The sequence below is a fragment of the Camponotus vicinus genome, unplaced genomic scaffold (genome assembly GCF_025532165.1).
Source record: "Camponotus vicinus isolate PSW18456_S1 unplaced genomic scaffold, iyCamVici1.0 SCAF_2, whole genome shotgun sequence".
Classification (NCBI taxonomy): Eukaryota; Metazoa; Arthropoda; class Insecta; order Hymenoptera; family Formicidae; genus Camponotus; species Camponotus vicinus.
The window spans coordinates 12468523-12481939 of NW_028141956.1; the positions used below are offsets into that span (position 1 = coordinate 12468523).

A 13417-nucleotide genomic window follows, 5' to 3' on the forward strand; every position below is an offset into this window, starting at 1 on the left:
GATTTTCTTACAATAATTTACACAAAATTATTTATTATTATTTAGAAAAATGCAATTATCAAATAAATTAAATTATTCATTGTTTTTGATTTTGCAATAATAAAACTTCCACGTTGTTAAAAATTCTCTTTGATAATTGAACAAAATATATTTGATAGAATCTATAAATTATTGATTTTATAATTAGAAACGATTACACGATTTTATATCAATTTTTCTATTTTTTATTGTTTTATCTCGATTCTATGTGTAGAAAAAAAGATTGATTTTCTTATAATAATTTACAAAAAATTATTTATTATTATTTAGAAAAATGCAATTATCAAAAAAAATATCAAATTATTCATTGTTTTTGATTTTGCAATAATAAAACTTCCACGTTGTTAAAAATCCTCTTTAATAATTGAACAAAATATATTTCATAGAATCTATAAATTATTGATTTTATAATTAGAAACGATTACACGATTTTATATCAATTCTTCTATTTTTTATTCTTTTTTCTCGATTCTAAGTGTAGAAAAAAAGATCGATTCTCTTACAATAATTTACACAAAATTATTTATTATTACTTAGAAAATGCAATTATCAAAAAAATTATCAAATTATTCATTGTTTTTGATTTTGCAATAATAAAACTTCCACATTGTTAAAAATTCTCCTTAATAATTGAACAAAATATATTTCATAGAACCTATAAATTATTGATTTTATAATTAGAAACGATTACACGATTTTATATCAATTCTTCTATTTTTATTATTGTTGATTTATATATTTATTAATTGAACATCTATACAAATAAATGATTCGTTTCTTATTCATTGAAAATAAAGAATTCCGTCAATAGACACACAAGAAATCTCCACCCGCTCGATTGATCCCTCGGGATAGACTATAAAATCGAACGCAGTCGCTTGAAAGGAAAGGGTAAAGGGCGTCCGCATCGATAAATGTCTGTGCAAGATCCAAGAGTATAATCGTACTTGCGGAAATTTTCTCTTGAATTTTTGCGCGGAACGTAAGACTCTCGATTTTGTGATCCGGGATATGAGCGGGATATTGCGGAAATGAAACGAGAGAGACGGGCGGAAATTTGGTAAATTAAAAAAAGGGGCGCCCCTTTCCTTTGGGTGAGGGTTTTACACGAACCGTCGCTTATCTTTCTTTCTCTCTCACTCTCTCTTTCTCTCTCTACAGGAGATTAAATTAGCGAAAGAGGATTGGGCAATGCACATTCAGCGCTTTCGTTTGCCTTTTTAATCGGCGACTGCTTGATTACATCACGTTTGTTCGTTCCCGATAGTTTCAAATTGGTACAGCTGTACGTGTCGGAGCTTTAACTCTTCGCGATGGCTCTTCGTTTCGTAAAAAAAACCGTCATAATACGAGTCCTAAAAACCGACCTAACGATCAAGATCAAAGCAACGAGGATAAATTGGCGAAACATATAAATAATTAATTAAGAGATTAAAATAAATAATTAAATAAAGAGATTAAAATCAAGATTTCCACCGCGCAAAGGGTTAAAGCTGTTTCAACTTTTAGAGAAGCTTGATTACACACACATCACGTGAAACATCTAATCGACGGAGTGTCGTAGGCACTTTTCTAGATCGGACTTAGTTTAGTTCGCTTTTAGAGCATTCGCTACGGCTCCCAATTAGAGGTAACGATCTTTCTCGCGTGGTTGCCCTTTCCCCTTCGAGTCTTCGCGACTGAGAGTCGCTTTATCGCCGGCTGACTAACGTTTTATTCCTTGTACCACAAAACAGAACAGCTGGATCGAATCGAGGAGGGCATGGACCAGATTAACGCCGACATGAAAGAGGCCGAGAAGAATCTCACCGGAATGGAAAAGTGCTGCGGCCTTTGCGTTCTTCCCTGTAACAAGTATGACATGACTTAGTTATCCCTCGTCTCTCTTTTTTTACATATATTTATCACTCTTTCTTTCTGGAAAAAAATGTCAGAAAAGTGCTCTGCACACTTTACTGGCTTTCTTGTCAGGTTTATTAATAATCTACGCGATTTTCTGATCGTATATGAGCTAAGAAATAAATTTAAGAGGTAATTCTAGTAATTGAAGAAATAAAAAAATAATGAAGATTAAAAAGTAATAAAAAATTAAATTTAAATTTAACTTATGTACATGAAAAAAAAATCTATCGATATGAAATTATCGTTTATAAGCTTCGAACTTTGGCGATTTCTGTATCAAAGTTGACAAACATTCATAAAAATTGCGAACTGAAATTCACGTAATATTGAGAAAAATATAATAATTGGCGATGCAAATTGCAAGTTTACATAATTAACGCGGAATATTGTATTAAATTCGCGCAAATTAGTCGATAAAATTCCCTGAGGTAGACCCGAACTTAATCGCGTCGCTCGCGATCTTGTGCGCGCAGAGGCGCCAGTTTTAAGGAGGACGAGGGCACGTGGAAGGGCAACGACGACGGCAAGGTCGTGAACAACCAGCCCCAGCGGGTGATGGATGACCGCAACGGCATCGGGCCCCAGAGCGGCTACATCGCCAAGATCACGAACGATGCGCGCGAGGGGGAGATGGAGGAGAACATGGGCCAGGTGAACACGATGATCGGCAACCTGAGGAACATGGCGATCGACATGGGCAGCGAGCTCGAGAATCAGAACCGGCAGATCGACAGGATTAATCGCAAGGTGAGTGGGAATGCACCATCATCATCAGCGGTCCATGCTGCACACCGCAGTTGCCGAGCGACTTGGCATGGCTATAAAAGGTACTCTTGTCCAGCTATTGTCTTCTCTCCTCTCGTGGTAAAGTAAAGAGAAATTACGAGGAGATGTTTTTACGAAGAAATTTTAATAATAAAATATAAATAATAAAATATCTTAGATATTTTTTTAAGAAATTCTATTTTCACTTTTTCTGAGTAGAATAGGGAGAATTTCTACGTTTTCCAGCTGGACAAGAGTCTAAAGAAATTATTTGGATAATTTGCGCCCATCGACATAATGGATTAAGTCTTTAGTCGAGGAAACGAGATATCTTGTAAAAATCGAAGAATTTGAAATAAGAGTGTAATATTTGAATGCAGCCTTTCTTTACTTTTGATAAAAGTAATTATCGAAGTAATTATCAGATTGTCTGAAATAATAAATTTGCAAAGATCACAGAGGGCAAAATACTTAGCTTGATTACATAATTATTATATCATGTCACAAGGAATCTTTTGTTTTTCAATTTGTGAATGTCAAATAATTTAACAGATTGATGCTTATTTGAACAAGATCAGGTGAAACTTTAAATCGGTAAATTTATAATATCAAGCGATAGTCTTTGTGATGTAATTCAATATGTCGATGAGGTTATTTAAGTCCAGTACACATCTGCCAATAACATCATCAGCGAACATCGAGCAATTTAATCAGGCAATTATTTTAAAGAATCTTGATTAAAATAAATTAATGTGAAAAATTAAAAACTTGAACTAAAAATTTTAGAGACTCGAATATAAAAATTGGAAAATAGAAGGAAAATAAAAATTCCTTGTAAATTTGAATTGCAAAAGTGCCTTTTCAAGCTCCAGATCTTCAGTTTCTTAAATCGAAGTTCAACAAACTTGAGAAATTTTTCATGCTTTCACAATGTAATTATCTAATTTTTAATTAATTAAATATATATATTTAAGGAATATAATTTAAGGAATTAAATAATTAATTATTAAATTAAAATTTAATTTTCTTCGTGGAAAATTCAATGTCGAATTAAAATTCAATTAGAGATATCAAAAAAGTAGGTTAGAATCTTCTAACCTACTTTTTTGATATCTCTAATTGAATTTTAATTCGACATTGAATTTTCCACGAAGAAAATTAAATTTTAATTTAATAATTAATTATTTAATTCCTTAAATTATATTCCTTAAATATATATATTTAATTAATTAAAATTATATTATTTTAATTTAATTCCTTAAATATATATATATATATATTGGACATATATAGAAGATAAATTTAATTAATTGCATCTAATATTACGATCTATATTTGCATATGTTTACTGGACTATATATTACACGGGATAAGCTGATGAACATGTGTCTCGATATAATCTCTATGTCACAATGCACAGGCTCAGAGCGATGCACATCACGTTCGTCGTTGCTTTCGCTTTTTTTTATGTCCATCCGCCTTCCCTCTCTTCCTTCCTCTCGCTCTGTCCCTCCTATCCTTGTATATCACGTGATCCTAATTCGGCAGGTGTTTCAACAACGCTCATCGTCGTCGTTCGCGTCTTTTTTCATTTCTCTCTCGAGGGTTTAAAAAAACAATGTTTGAAAAACAGAGCGACATGCATCATGTTTAACAATAAGCCAAAGAAATCTTTCGATTTGCAATTTCGGGATAAACTTTAATCCTAAACAATATAACACACGATACAGTGTCAAAGACGTAAATAAAATTAAAGTCCTTTGTTCCTAGCTGCGAATATAATAAAATCATATTTGTCGATAACACAATACAAAAAACAATTAGCGTATTCTTTTAATCGTATATCGTTTGGTTATCCAGAATTTTTTTCTAACGCAATTTTATTCACTTTGTTTAATTACATCAGAAATGCAGCGACAAATTTGTGCTGTTTATATAATTGGAAGATTTTTTCTCCCCACTCTTACGATTTTCTTGTTTAAAATTAAAGTTTAGAGGTGGGCAAGTCTCGAAACTACGGCTTACAAAAGTGCAATACTTCAATATCGGTGTCCCGAAGAGAAAAAACGATCCCAGCAATTTCCGTTTCAACGCATGCTTACGCAAGCGCATCGCACGATTTTAGCCGCCATGATCCGCCTCGTCTTAGACGTCGCCCTTTTTTCTACGGCACCTTTTCGATAGATTCTACGGGCACACTTTATTCCTCGGTTATCCTCTCGGTACAGCCTGCCTTATATGTTCTTTTTCAATTATTGCACCACCTCTATCTTTCTATCTCTCTTTCATGAGATTTTCTCAAAACTATGGTATTTTTATGGTGGATTCTCAATGCAAGAGAAATTCCTGACAGAAACTAAAAATAGAAATTCTTTTTTTATATTGTATTAATTAATCAAGTAATAATTTAAATATAAAGAACTGAAAAATATTAATTTATTCAATTATTGAATTAGATTTCTGTTATTAAAGTTGAAATAATATTTACATTAGAGAAAATAGAGGTATGTTTCTACATGTTTCTTATAAATAAACAGTAAAATATAGCAAGTTACGATTTTATTATTTAATTATATCCATGATAATTTATTACGTATCCTTTTCTTTAAATAAGAACGCTTGAGAATCCGCGCACTCTCACTTTTGAATTTTTATCATAGCCCTCTGTAGCAGGTCCTAGACAAAAGAGAGGCAGAATTCTCCGACTATAAAGCGCTCCTCAAACGATCAATACATATTCATAATATTAAGTACAATAACGATACTTCAATAATTATCTGTCACTATTTATTGTAACGCGTCGCTATTGAATTCCCGATCGATTTTATTTCTCGCATTATAACTCGCATTTGCCGTATATACGACATTTACAGCGTTTGCATTAACCCGAATTAAACGCGCAACTCAATAATCGATATTTTATGCATCGACATTTAAAACCTTCCAACCTCTGATATTTATTGAGATTAAATTTATATTTCCTCTCGTCGAGAGGAACTCATTTTTCTTCTTCTTCTTCCATCTCATTTTTCTTATTATTAGATTCTTTGTTATGTGTTATTCTTTCCTTCGATTGTTTCCAACGCTTTCGGTATTGAATGTTGGATTTTTTCTCACTGGCACAATATTTTCCTTTCGATAACCATTATATCGATATCGACGATAAATATTGATCGTTTGAGGACCATTAGCCCTTTAAAAATCATATTTTAAAACTTCGATATAATTTCGAATATTCTAAATTTTTTTATTTGGATCCTGATCTGCTTTTTACGCGAAAAAAATCCGCAAAATTTACATATTAATCGAATAAAAATCCGTGTTCTATAAAAATATGATTATGATTTTTAATGGGTTGTCAGTGGTGCACAATCTTGAACAGTCCATCACGATTAATCGGTCGAAAAATTATAAATAAATGTAGAGAAGAAAGGGTTTTATTAATCACAACCATTTTATTAATTACAGCCAAAAAATTTTCTATAATTTTATTGAACTTAAAATTATTTTTACTTAATTTAAAATTATTATTAAATTTATTATTATTAAATTTAAATTAAATTATTATATTAAATTATTATTAAATTTATTATTTATATTTATTATTTATATTTCTCAATTTTTTTTCAAAAATACAAGATCACGCAATCTTATTACATAATATTAATTATATCGTATTGAGATTGACTAGCACAATAATGCGACATAATCTGTTATGGAATCTGAATCCGATGGTCCTGTATAACGAAAAGGGTTAAACCTCGTGCGAAAACCGCAAGACTCGAGAGATTGTGCATTACACCGGTGAACGAAGCCGCATTAAACATACATAGGTACACACGTACATGCACACACATCCACTCGCAACCACGCCGCACATCTCTATGACCGAAACCCAAACTGATAATCCGCAGGGCGAGTCGAACGAAACGAGGATAGCCGTGGCGAACCAACGTGCGCACGCCCTGCTCAAGTAAAATGCGTCTCTTCTCTCTGTCTCCACGTATCCGCCTCCTCCGAGCCCCAAGTTGCATATCACGATGAGATGTCGTCTTGAACGAAAGAAAAAAAAAGAAGGGAAAAATTATACATATTGTGTACTATACATATTTAGAGACCTGACACACACGATCATGGGACTGGGATTATTCTGGATGCGAGGGAGGGAAGGGGGAGCGAAATTGTTATAAATATCAAATTGAGCATTTAAATTAAAGAAAGATACGCGTAATTTAATTGTTACAAATTACATTGTTTGAAATTATTAAATAATATTAATTGTGTTAAATGTGTTAATTATATCGCCAACACGAATATTGCGTGTTACCATTTGAAAATTATGACGCGATGTTACCTCCAAATGTGACGTTCATTTATGAAAATGATCGAGATGCACGAATGGTTCGAGTTATATTCGAATATATAACGTTTACAGTCGCTAAAACGTTAAAATGTCAGGTTACACGAATATTCTGCAAATAATCTCCCTTGCCCCCCAACCATCTCCCCTTCTGCTGTCTTCTCGTCGTCGCTCGGATACCAATCCCGCGTGTTGTCTCCACAATCCGATCCGCAAAAACAACCTGTGCAACAACGAAAAAAAAAACTATCGCTATCAATAATCACGCCACTTCTACTAGTCATTACTACTAGTCATTACCAGGCTTTTGTCAAGATACAACGACGATATACAGTGAATATTCGCTCGATAATCATGGTATACAATGCTTTCGGAAGGAAATGTTCTACTTGAGATATTTAGAGCGTGAGATCGCGTAATAAAAATATCATCTACATTTTTAAAATTCTTATAAATTTGCGAGAAATCTTTCTATTCAATTATAAAAAATATTAATGATGATACCTCCATTTTAAAGAAAAAGCAAACCCAAATTTGTCATTAGAATTAAGATTGGGAACCATGGAACATTTTCATTTTGTGTATCCTCAGTCATTTTCTAAAAATCTGAATAATCTGTACTTTGCAAACGGTATTCAACCTATTAATAACAGATAAACAGATCTAAAGATTGGATTTTCTCTCGATGGATGTATTTTACATCGAAAGACAAGGAAAGCATCAGTTAGACCAAGACTATCGAGCGGTGGAGCATCGCACTGAGATCAGTGTCATCTCACTCTCGTACACACGTTGTCACAACGCTCATCACATGTTGTCATCCTCGTTGTGATTGTGTCATGAATGAGCCATCGACGATGTCGACGAGGAATTGCCTCTCGTTGATCCCTTTGAACCCTGTGTTCGAGCCGTTCTCGACGCTTTCGCCCCGACGCTCCCTGACGAGGTCGATCGAGTTAACACGCTTGACACGAAGAGCAGCGTGCGAATTTCGGAAAAAAAGTGTGATCGTGTCGAACTTAATTATCACGATCACTGTCACAAGATTTGAGAAATTTTCGTTTCGAGATTTTCGTGGAGAACCATAGTTTTTTGAAAATCACACACACGAGGAGCGAATCTACTGTTCCAGCGAAGTAGTTTGTAAAAAATATAATTATATTACATAATTAAAAATGTATTATTTTAAAATTACATTTTTACAATAAATAAATTTAATAGATCTTATGATTGAAGAAGGCATTTAAATTGATACTTTTCGAAAATCTTGGACGACTCTTTCTCAAGAAGCCATCTGCGATACACTAGAGTCCGCGGAAATGGTGACATTTTTTTTAACAAGCCCCGACAAATCCACGATTTACACCGACCGGTCCTCGACAGCTCGCGTATACGACATTGCGTTTTTGTTTTTCTTGTTCTTTGACACGCAGGGCGAGTCGAACGAGACGAGGATACAGGTGGCCAACGAGCGAGCCCATCAGCTACTCAAGTAAGCGGCCGTACTCTCAGTCGACCTCCCCCGTCAGCCGCCACGAGCATCACTACCATCACCCTCCACTACCACCACCGACAGCAACAACAACAACAACAACAATACAAGAACAACACCGACACCACCAACAATCAGCACAATTTACACTCGACAGTCCACTCGATTGTTTGCAAGTTTATCTTATTCGCATTTCGTTCGTTGCCTCTTCATTCGCGTCCAAGAAAAACATCAAGCTAGACGAAAAGAATCTTAAGAAATATACTTAACGTTGCCGAAATACTTAACCCTAAACTTGACTGAGTAAACCCTGTAGAAAAATACGTAATTCTATTTCTTTGTTAATCCGAAGTGCTTTTTTTTACCTTAATTTTAAAATGAAAATCGTGTGGATTGTACGCACCAGGGATGATGTTTAAATGTATCGTTGTCATGTAAATGAACTTTTGATCCTTTCGATCATTTTTATTTGTTCTTTCGGAGGTGTATCTTTTTAATTGCGATTCGCTTTACAAACGATGCAGCTCAGGAAAATCTTATGTAAAAAATAAACGCTGAATTTGTTGTCACATTGACGAGTACTGTTGTATGTGTTTCCTTCGTAACATATTTCTTTAAGTTTTACTTCCTTTTATTTCTGCTGCAAGTTTAGGGTTAACGCGTGAGATCCAAATATCGCGGGATCGAGTCACAGATTTGGAGATTAAATTTGATTTTTGGCTTGAAATTCGATGATCTTAGTCAAATTTGTTTCCTAATTTAACGTCCGACAAAATCCGGTGCACTTTTCGACCGAAGACACACTTGTTAACCATAAATGAAATTTAATCTCTGGGCTCTTTGATTTTTTTTACGATAGCGACGATTAATCCGCCGACGAAGCCTCGAAGATTTGGAACCTCGAGGCCGATTAAAAATCGGCGATTATATAAAGTCGAGTATTAAAATATAGAATTTAAGACCAGCAGCGCTTCATTGTACCGATCACAACAAAGTGCCGATGGAATTTTTCTCTAGCGTGACAGAAATGTCGAGTATCGTATAGTTTAAAAAGTGGAGCTGTGAAATTTAATCTCCGGTTTAAAAGCGACCAGCTTCGTTCTTTGTCGACAAGATTAACATTAACTTTAACGTAAAATTTAAATTAGAAGAAAAAAAAAATATATATATCTCGTTAATTACACATATATATATGTACACATACACGTATTGGAGATTAAGTGCGCACGACCAGTGCAACGATTAATCAATTTTCCTCTTCGATTCAATCGATTCTAGAGCGGGATTATATCGAAAAGGCGGGAGGAGAGGAAGGAACAGTGTCACAGTACAAAACTCATCACACTTATCTCCCTCTTTGACGAGAAAATTCTTAATACTCTTGTACACGTAAGCTCTTTATTTATTATCTCGTTATATATTTATCGCTCTCCAATTATAAATTGCGCTAGAGAGAGCTATATTCAACGATAGCTGATACTTTATCTATTACGCACGCGAGAAGAGCGACATATTAATCTCCCTCTCTTGAATTCCCCCGAGTTCTCCCCGCGAAGGACCTCGTTGTTTTCCCTTCTCTTCCATGACAAAAAAAGAAAGAAGATCGATTACACACGCACACATGTACACACACAACCCCCGAGCTCAATCTCGAGTAATCTCGAAAGCGTTTCGGAATTTATCGGGTGTCCCATCCGGATCCGCGCGCGAGGAGCGCGCAAAGAGAAAGATCGGTGACACTTGGAGGAGGAAGGGAGTGGAATCGCGTGCGGAGGACGAAGGAGCACGAGCGCAGGACGAGGAAGAGAAGGAAGAAGGAGAAGAAGAAGAAGAATACCGAGACATAACCGAAGCAACGAAGAGAACGCGTTCAGCCATACACGATTAATAGGAGTCGCTAAAGCTGTAGATAGAGCGAGATCTTCTTTTTTCGTCGTTTTTAAAAAAACTCAATTCACAATTCGACAAACGTAGAGCGTAGGTGTTATCCCCCTTGTCCCTGCCTCCCCACCCACGCCCCTCCCCAATTCTACCCTTTTGCGCCAATCGCGCCGAGATCACAGTAAGGTTTAACTCCAAAAAAAGAAAGATTGTACATTACTGTATTTACACGAGGGCGACGTACCTACCTTGTTAAATCGTACGACGAGGAGAGGAGGAGAAGAAGCCTGCTGCGGCTCGAGAGTCGATATCCGCGATCGTCTTGTAGCGACCTTGAATTATCCCGTCGTGATCCTGACGTGTCTTTATTACAGAACAAGGACAATTCTTAAAAGGTTCTTAGCGAACGCGTTCTTGTTATTATTGACATTTAATGAATGTACGTCTCCAGGGAGGCTTGAGGTTCCTTGACAATTTTGTAAATTAATAATCCTCTAATTCACCTAATTAAACTAGCAGTCTTAGAAATTTCAGATTTGCACCCTCGCGGTCCTCATAGCACAGTTTTACGCTATCCTCTTTAGCTGTTGGAAATGCAAAGGGGATCGATTTATTGCTCGACAACGGAGAAAGTCAATAATTATTAATCAACATAAGCGGTTTTTTTTTCTGCGATGTCTCTATTTTCGAAGGAAATAATAAGTTGTAGAAACGGATATCGATCTCTCTCGAGCGGCGCGGCCAGTAAAGATTGAGCACAAATAACTACGTAGCCTTTTCGATTTTGCTTGTCCTTTGCTTTCTCTCGAAAAAGGAAGAAAAATGCCCTTTGGACGTTTTGCCGGACGAACATGTGTTTTAAAAGGAGTGAAAGGGTTCGCGAAAGTTTGAAAGAAAGAGAGAGAGAGAGAGAGCGAAATATAAAATCCGAATGTGTGTATGTGAGAGAAAGAAAGAAAGAGAGAGAGAGAGAGGGAGAAATTGTGCCACGACGTGGGATCATTAGGCCTATAGTGATCACTTATGTCGAGAAAAATTATAAATACTTCGAAATAGATGACGTATACACACAGGGGTGTCTCATTTCTATCTTATTCCATTAATGACAGATTCTCTGGCCAATTTGAAATGGATTTTTCCTCGACGTGAAAGTGTCAAAACACCGATAGAGCTTTCGAATAATTAGATTGTAATTATATTCTTCGATTAATCGAGTGCAATTTTAATTTATTACAAAAATATTAAATGTTAGAAATGCCGCGAATGATTCGAAAAATCCCACTTTTTGAGGAAAAATCGATTCCGAGTCGGGCAGGAGAAATCTATAGCTTAACAAATAACGCGGTTCCAAAACGAAACGGCCGCTTACATACGTCATTTATTTGCATACATATACATATGTATATGTAAGTATATATATATATATATATATGTATGTATATGTATATGCACATATATACATAGCCGTGTAGAGCGCGAGCGCGGTGAGCCCTTTCTTAAATAGCTCCTGGTAGACGCGAGTCGAGTGTCGCAAAAAGGCTACTCTAATCGAGCAAGAGAGTGAGAGAGTGAGAGAGAGAGAAAGAGTATCTTTATTACATATTATATATATATATAAATATTATAAATAAACAAACGAGTACATATAGATATAAATATATATATATATACACGTATAAATATATAAATACGGGATCGAGCAATATTGTACTTGTTACTTCGTCGTTACTGTTTATCACCGCGTATTGCGAGACTACGTACTTATTTTACGAGTATTATCCATCCTATTTGGGATCCCCCATACTTTAGCCCTCTCCCGACTCCGTTTCCCCCCCTCCCCCCTCCCGAACGATTAAGTCATATCGAATCTACAGGTTTATGTGGTAACGCGTACATTTTAAACATCTACCCCGTACACACACATACACATACGTTCAGAGATAATGTATAGACGGGCAATTAAGTAAATAAGTAGGTAGACGAGTAGAGACACACACGATAATTTAAAAACTAACGGAAGGTGAGGAGGACGAGGTAAGAAAGAGTGCGTATGTTTGTACATGTGAGAGAACGGATCGCGCGAACGAGAGAATAATAATGAGGGGGGCGAGAGTAACGATGTGCGAGTGCATGAAGAGTGAAAAAAATCCAGAAGTTACGTAATAAAAAAAAAATTACCGCTCTTTGTAAAGGGATACAGGGGTGTTCCTGGGGCTGCCAGAAACGTCCTTGCAGCGATTGGAGCCAAATTGAAACAAAGCGGCGAGAGAGCGTTTGTTTCAAGATGCAACTTTGCACTTTGAGCTATCCTTGACATCTCTCTCTCTCTCTCTCTCTCTCTCTCTCTCTCTGGAATTGTTTAATTTTTTGATTGAAATCTTCCGATACATCTTCGAAGATAAGACGGAAGAATTTATTAATCCAATTAATATCAGTCACAGATTTAATTGTCTTAATTAATCAAACACTTTCTTTCCGCTTCTACTTCAAATAATAAATGAAAAATAATATTTTCTTATCATCTTAAAAAAATACATTCAAGAGATATTTTTCATATTTTTAACAAGGTGTCTCTCCCAGAGAATTTGTATTATCTTGCAAAGAATTCTCGTGGAATTTTATCGAGTCTCAGGGAATTTTTTTAAAAATTATCTTAAAAAAAAGAGCAAAAACTTTGTTCTCATATTGCGAACATTCAGCAATCTATCAATCAGCCATCATAGCAATCAATCAATAATCATATACATACATTTGCGTGTATTCGCAAATTTATACATCTTCCTTATAATTCTTAATAATAAAAGATGCAATGCAAATGCTTTGCAAAAAAATTTTATTTTTCAATTTCGAATTTTTGCTTCATTTTTCGAAATATTCAATATACAATAAATAAGCTCACTTCAAAGTTGCATCTGAAATCTCTCTTAATTTTATTTGGAAGTTTGAATACAAGCTTGGAAAATCAAGAAATTTTCGGG

General features: G+C 35.2%; 1 protein-coding gene across 8 annotated transcripts in view; it reads left to right on the forward strand.

Annotated features, from left to right (window-relative positions):
- Snap25 (Synaptosomal-associated protein 25kDa) overlaps positions 1-9133 on the forward strand; it is a 41132-nt gene extending 31999 nt beyond the window's left edge. For 5 of the 8 annotated variants that reach the window (XM_083092515.1, XM_083092517.1, XM_083092518.1 and 2 more), the window contains exons 5-7: positions 1776-1893; positions 2415-2688; positions 8500-9133. In XM_083092515.1, the coding sequence (XP_082948641.1) occupies positions 1776-1893; positions 2415-2688; positions 8500-8562 (455 nt within the window). In that variant the 3' untranslated portion in view covers positions 8563-9133. The other 3 variants (XM_083092521.1, XM_083092520.1, XM_083092519.1) reach the window with 1 other exon arrangement.
- The last annotated feature ends 4284 nt before the right edge of the window (positions 9134-13417 follow it).